Here is a 7218-nt window from a genome sequence, read left to right as displayed (position 1 = left end):
CATGTTTTGATATACCTGCCATATAAACCGATCTTGGATCTTAACTTCTTGAGCCTCCAGAGTGCGCAATTCTTATCCGATTGGAATTGGAATTTTGCACGAAGTATTTTGTTATGATATCCAACAACTGTGCCTAGTATGGTTGAAATCGGTCCATAACCTGATATAGCTGTCATATAAACAGATCAGGGTACTTGACTTCTTGAGCTTCTAGAGGGCGCAATTCCTATCCGATTGGGCTGAAATTTTGCATAATAATATTTTATTCTTACTTTCAACAACTGTGTGAAATAAGGTACAAATCGGTTCATAACCTGATATAGCTGCCATATAAACCGATCTGGGATCTTGACTGCTCCCATATAAGTCGATCTCTCTATTTTACTTCTTGAGCCCCCAAAAGGCGCAATTCTTATTCGAATTGGCTGACATTTTACACAGGTCTCCAACATATAATTTAATTGTGGCCCAAACCGGACCATATCTTGATATCGCTCTAATAGCAGAGCAAATCTTTTCTTATATCCTTTTTTGCCTAAGAAGAGATGCCGGGAATAGAACTCGACAAATGCGATCCATGGTGGAGGGTATATAAGATTCAGCCCGGCCGAACTTAGCACGCTTTTACTTGTTTATACTATATTCATAACTTTCTCCCGAATACCTTTAATTTTGTCCCATATTGTGTCATGATCGTCCAACATGCCTATGGAAGAGGGTTTTGGGTTTGGAGCGACCCCCTTAGTACCTGTATCTAATTTTTGTACCAAATTCGTACTCTACTCCCGAGTACCTTTCGTTTGAGTCCAATATTGTCCCGATTGGTCCATTTCTATTTTTGGATGGTTGATAACCCAACAAATTATGTAGCCTATTGCACTTTCCAGGCTAAATTCGGAATCAAATTCCGAATGCCTTTCATTTGAGTCCCATATTGTCATGATCGTCCAATATGCCTGTTTGAGAGGGTTTTTGTGGTCGGGGGTCCCTAGGAACCTCTACCCCATTTGTAATACCGCATTCGTACTCTTTTCCCAAATATCTTTCACTTGAGTCCCATATTTTCATGAGCGTTCACATTAAGATTTGATTATTTGAGAGAGTTTTGGGATCGGGGCGGCCGCCTAGTAACCTATACACCGTTTGTAATACCGCATTCGTACCCCATTTGTAATACCGCATTCGTACTCTTTTCCCAAATATCTTTCACTTGAGTCCCATATTTTCATGAGCGTTCACATTAAGATTTGATTATTTGAGAGAGTTTTGGGATCGGGGCGGCCGCCTAGTAACCTATACACCGTTTGTAATACCGCATTCGTACTCTTTTCCCGAATATCTTCCATTTGAGTCCCATATTGTCCGGACTGGTGCACTTTTATTTTTAGGTGGTACTTTTGGGGTAAGGGGAGAGTACACCCCCCTTCCGATATCAGCAAATTATATAGCCTACTGCTCTTTCTAGGCTAAATTCGTAATTTACTCGCGAATGCCTTTCATTTGTGTCCCATATTATCATGATGGTTTTGGGATCGGGGCGGCCCCTTAGGAACCCGCACATCTTGTGTTATACTCTTCTTCCGAATATCTTTGAGTGTCTTATTGTCCGGATTGGTCCACTTTTATTTTTGCGGTAAGGGGGAGGGTGTGCCCGCTTCCGATAACAACAAACTGAACTTTTATTTCATTTTCCTTGTGGAGTATTGCAAATGCAAATTTGCCCGTTATAATTCATTCCATTAAGAACAGGGGCAAACTTCTCACATGTAAGTGCTGTCTGATTCAAGTTTAAGGTTAATGACTAGTGGCCTCCTAGCCAAGTCCGAACGGCGTGCCACATGGCAACCAACCTTACAAAAGTCGTCAGCATTAGAAGGGGATAACCACCGCTGAATTTTTTTTCTGATATTCCCGCCTGGATTCGAAACCAGACAATTAGTGTCATAGGGTGGACATGCTAAACTCTGCGCTACGGTGGCCTTCTTATGGCGTATTATTGATTTTGATTCAAACTTCCCCTTTAGGCGTATACTTAATATCAACTCAATTCATATAATTCATTCGCCACCCTGTGCCTTAGTCAATTTGTATGCCTCGAAAGCCATTCATAACTCAATATAATCTTCAAGCAAATACTTTAGAGCATATTTTGGAATATATGTAACACATTAACCCAAATAAAAGGAAAATTTGTGCACAATTTATCACCGCATCTTTTTTTTTTTTTTTTTTTTTGCTTTGCTCTACCAACTTAAAGTTAATAACATTAACCCGTTTCTTTTATATTTACGTTGTTGTTTTTTCTATATTGCAGGTGTTTGTTCTCCGGTAAAACCAATGGAAGATTCCCCCCATAGAATTGTCAAGAAGAGAGCATAAAAAACAAGTGTGGGGAAAAAGAAAGATAAAACAGCAATAACCCAGAAAAGAAAGGAAGAAAACTTAGTGGGGAAAGCAATGATTTTAAGAAACTTAAAAGGCAGATCTCTAGTAAAGTGAATTGTGGCAACTGGGTGAACAAAGCTAAGCACGAACTTTGAACAGAGAATAACAACAGTGAGCAAAAGTATAACAGAAACGTGCTGGTGCATTAAGAACGCAAGGAAAGGACACGGGAAACAAAAAAGGAAGGAAAATTGGTGCCAGAGAATTTTGGGATAGTTATTGCCATAGCCATTTGCTCGCCTTAGACTGACATCGAAATTGCATTGCCTGGCACTTGTAATTCAAAATTATAGACCAAGCGCAATAATTGCCGAACCAAAGTTAATTGCTGGTTAAACACAGTCCAAACACACAAAGTGATAGATTTCGAGTGTCCAAGTGCGAGCGGTAACGGGTTGTGGGGAGTTTACTGTTTGCTGCATTCGAAGGTAGCAAGGCCTTGGAAAAGAAGCAACGAAGAGCCCAGTCGAAGTCGAGAAAGAGACAACGTCAACAACTAAACCCGTGCAAAACGCTACTGTTGCTGCCGCTGTTAGTGGATTATCGACCAACAACTACAACATTACCAACACAACAACAAACATCAACACAACCGCCATCATCACTACATCAGCAATACAGCCAGTATCGCAAGAGTCAGTACAGACAAAGTCTGGCAAAGTCTTAACTGCTGCCCACACTTATCCACAGCTTTTGCAAAACCCAACAAACACATACAACAATCCATCATCAACAGCGGCAGCAACGGCAGCAGCTACAGCCACAGCCCCAACCCCAGCCACTTCCACCTCCGCCACTAGCGCCAAAGCAGCAACAGCAGCAGCAGCAGCAGCCAACGCACCAGCACCAATCACAGCGATAGTGTCCACAATCGAAGCAGCAAATAACGCGCCAACAACAAGCTCACGCAGCCGCCATAAACGACGCAGTATCAGTACCAGCATCACCACGAATCCACACGGCAAAAGCGGTTCATCAGCAGCGGCAGGCCATTCGGGCACTGCCACCAACATTAAACAGAGCGCGAGTCGCAACAGCAATATACGCAGTTCATCGTCCAACAGCACAATGGCCTCGTCCAATCATCGTGGCGGGGGCGGCGGCGGTGGGGGCGGCACAGGTGGCGGCGGCGGTCACGGCCATGCCGGTTCCGGTCTACAAATCGGCTCAGCGTGGTTTCAACGCAAAATCAATTTACGACCACAACATCGAGGTGTTCATTTAGTAACGGAGGAGATCCTTCGACAAATGCCTGAATTATCACAATTTTCTGTGGGATTATGTCATGTGCAAAGTAAGTACAACACTAAAATTCTATTCCTTTTTGTAATAGTTATATTTGCCAACTATGTTTTCCTAATTCAAATCTATAAGAAAAGCCGTTTGAGGCCTTGTGTCATTCCAAAGGGAATGGTATATCTTTCATCTTAGTGTAAACAATACAAAAGGAAAAGAAATCCTTGTGACCGCATTATTTTTGCACTATTGAAGGATTAAAACCTATCTTTCATATTAATAATCTCTTTCTTTGATAATCTTCCCCTTGCCCGCCTCTCCTCATTATCTGTCTGAAGGACAAAATTTCAAAAATCTTTTTGTTTTGGCATATAAAGTACAGCACTAAGTTCTTTTTACTTGTCTTTGCATAATAATTTTGTGCCTTAAAAGCTTTAGCTAACAACGAATAAGAAAAAAAGGCCGAAATAAACAATAGTTTATATATTTTCTTTTTATTTCCTTCTGTCGTCGTCTTATAATTAAAGAAAGATAGTCTAAGTCAGTCTAAGTGATTGAAAACTTATTGTGGGTACATTTAAGATTTGATGATGTTTTGTCTTTTTAATCATTAGAAAGAGGCTTCGTGATAAAAATTAGTTCTGTGGAAAACAGTTTTGGCAGAGAGAGAAAAAACTTAATTAAATAAAAAAATTTCATACCTTATGTCCCATATCAGTTATATCTAAATATGTTCCGATTTGGACCAAATACTAATAAGTACACTAGCTATATCTAAAAATAAACCGATCTGAACTATATACGACACGGATATCGAAAACCCTAACATAAGTCACTGTGTCAAATTTCAGTGAAATCGGATCATAAATGCGCCTTTTATGGGGCCAAGACTTTAAATCGAGATATCGGTCTACATGTCAGCTATATCCAAATCTGGACCGATTTGGGCCAAGTTGCATAAAAATTTCAAAGAGCTTAACACAAAGCACTGTCCCAAATTTCGGCGAAATCGGACAATAAATGTCTCTTTTATAGGCCAAAACCTTAAATCGATAGATCGGTCTATATGGCAGCAAATCTGGACCGATCTGGTCAAAATTGAAGAAGGACGTCGAAGAGCCAAACTCACTGTCTCAAAATTTCAGCGACATCGGACAATAAATGCGTCTTTTATGGCCCCAAAACCTAAAACCTAGATATCGGTCTATATGGCAGCTATATCCAAATCTGGACTGATCTGTGCGATATTGCAGAAGTATGTCAAGGGGCTTAACTTAACTCACTGTCCCAAATTTCGGCGACATCGGACAATAAATGAGCATTTTATGGGCCTAAAACCATAAATCAAGAAATCGGTCTATATGGCAGCTATATCCAAATCTGATCCGATTTGGACTAAATTGCAGAAATATGTCGAAGGGCCTTACACAACTCACTGTTTCAAATTTCAGCAAAATCGGACAATAAATGTGGCTTTTATGGGGCTAACACCATAAATCGGAGGATAGGTCTATATGGCAGCTATATCCAAATCTGGACCGATCTGAGCCAAATTAACGAAGGAAGTCGAAAGGCCTAACACAACTCACTGTCCCAAATTTCAGCGAAATCGGATAATAAATGTGGCTCAATATCTCTATTTTTGAAGACTGTAGCGTGATTTCAACAGACAGACGGACAGACGGACGGACATGTCTAGATCGTCTTAGATTTTTACGCTGATCAAGAATATATATACTTTATAGGGTCGGAAATGGATATTTCGATGTGTTGCAAACGGATGACAAAATGAATATACCCCCATCCTTCGGTGGTGGGTATAAAAATGGATAAAAAAATAAAACTGAAATAACAAAATAAGGTAAATTAAAAAAAACAAACTTAAATTAAATAAAAAAACATGTATATTGACATTAAGTTTGGCCGGATCGAACTTTGAATACCCAACTCCTCGGGTATATATGTAAACAACATTGAGTGGTCTAATAAATACTAGTCACTGTTCAATTTTGGTTCATGTGCAAAATTTCAGCCATATCGGATGAGAATTGCGACGTCTAGAAGCTCAAGAAGTCAAGACGCATGATCGGTTTATATGGCAGCTACAATACATCAGGTTATCATGAAACAGTTTTTGGAATGCAAAACGACATATGCAAAATTTCAGCCAAATCGACCCATTTACAATGCCAACCGAGCTAAGAAGCATTTGTGCAACATTTTTTGTGTCTAGCTTTACTTCTTCGAGAGTTAGCGTGCTTTCGACAGACAGGCGGACGGACGGGCGGACAAACGGACGAACAAACGGACGGACATGGCTAGATCGACTTAAAATGTCATGGCGATCTAGGTTAGGATAGGTTGAAAAGAGGGTGCAGATATAAATCCGCCCCATGCCACTATGGACATATACCTAAGCCAGTAATCGGCTAGTTGTGCGTTCTAAAAACTACAAAGTAAGCTCTAAAAAAAAAGTTTAGTTAGGAATTCAGCAAAATCCTTAATTGTTTTCAATACCACTTCCCTAAGTTGGTTCATGTCTGATATTGTGTCTCCATCTAAGTTCCGGTATCAGTTGGACGCGATTACCGGGCAATGACAAAGGAAATGCTTCAACGTCTCATCATCTTCCCCGCATGCCCTACACATTCTATCACTTGCCGCACCGATTTTACATAAGTGAGCTCGTAGTCCAAGTGTCCCGTTATGATACCTATAGCTATACTGACCTCCTTCTTGCTTCCTTTCAGTAATAGACTCGTCTTTTCACAATCTGGATCCCCCATAGGATTTTCGCCTTCCTACCGACCGTTTCGCTGTTCCACAATGTTGCATGCGCATTCGTCGCCCACTCCCTTAACTCGGTCTGCGTCGACCCGAAAGGCTTCGGGTTAACCATGTTTATTGATGGCAGTCCTGTGGCTTTCACCGCCAAATCGTCTGCCCTTTCATTTCCCTTTAGTCCGTTATGGCCCGGCATCCAAACGATGCGGATTTTTCCATCCTCCGAGAAGGCGTTAATATCCTTCTTACACTGCAAGACTGTTCGTGACCTTACCGTCCTGGTTGTTATTGCCCTTATGGCAATTTTACTGTCGGTAAAGATGTTCACACTCGACGTCCTCGCGTTAGCATCACACCACTTCACGCATTCCATGATCGCCCGGATCTCCGCCTGCAGGACCGTTTTATGGTCAGGCAGTCTTAAACAGATCTCAGTCCCTGGGTTCTCAATGTAAAACCCCAGGCCCACTCTGTCCTCTAGCTTAGATCCATCCGTGTAATATGATCTTCCAGATGGCAATACTAGGGTTCCGTCAATCCAAGACTGTGCCTGCTCCCATCCTCAATCCATTCTCTCATCATCTTAAGTCTAATAGCCGCAGTGGCTGCCTCACACTTAATCTGTATGTCAATGGGTCGGATATCTAGAATAGTCTCCAGTGCCCTAGAGTGCATGGTCCTCATCGCTCCGCCAATGCCAAGACATGACGATCTAGAATATATATAATTTATGGGGTCTTAGACTCACATTTC

The 7218-nt window shown here is 41.3% G+C and overlaps 1 protein-coding gene across 1 annotated transcript in view; it reads left to right on the top strand.

Moving 5' to 3' along the window:
* Positions 1 to 2878: 2878 nt before the first annotated feature.
* Positions 2879 to 7218, top strand: part of LOC106084895 (UPF0047 protein YjbQ) — a 60768-nt gene continuing 56428 nt past the window's right edge. The window contains exon 1 of the mRNA XM_013248851.2: positions 2879 to 3739. Coding sequence (XP_013104305.2) covers positions 3514 to 3739 — 226 coding nt within the window. The 5' untranslated portion in view covers positions 2879 to 3513. The remainder of the gene's footprint in view (positions 3740 to 7218) is intronic.

This window comes from Stomoxys calcitrans, chromosome 3, assembly GCF_963082655.1.
Source record: "Stomoxys calcitrans chromosome 3, idStoCalc2.1, whole genome shotgun sequence".
Classification (NCBI taxonomy): Eukaryota; Metazoa; Arthropoda; class Insecta; order Diptera; family Muscidae; genus Stomoxys; species Stomoxys calcitrans.
This window is presented reverse-complemented; position numbering and strand designations above follow the sequence as displayed.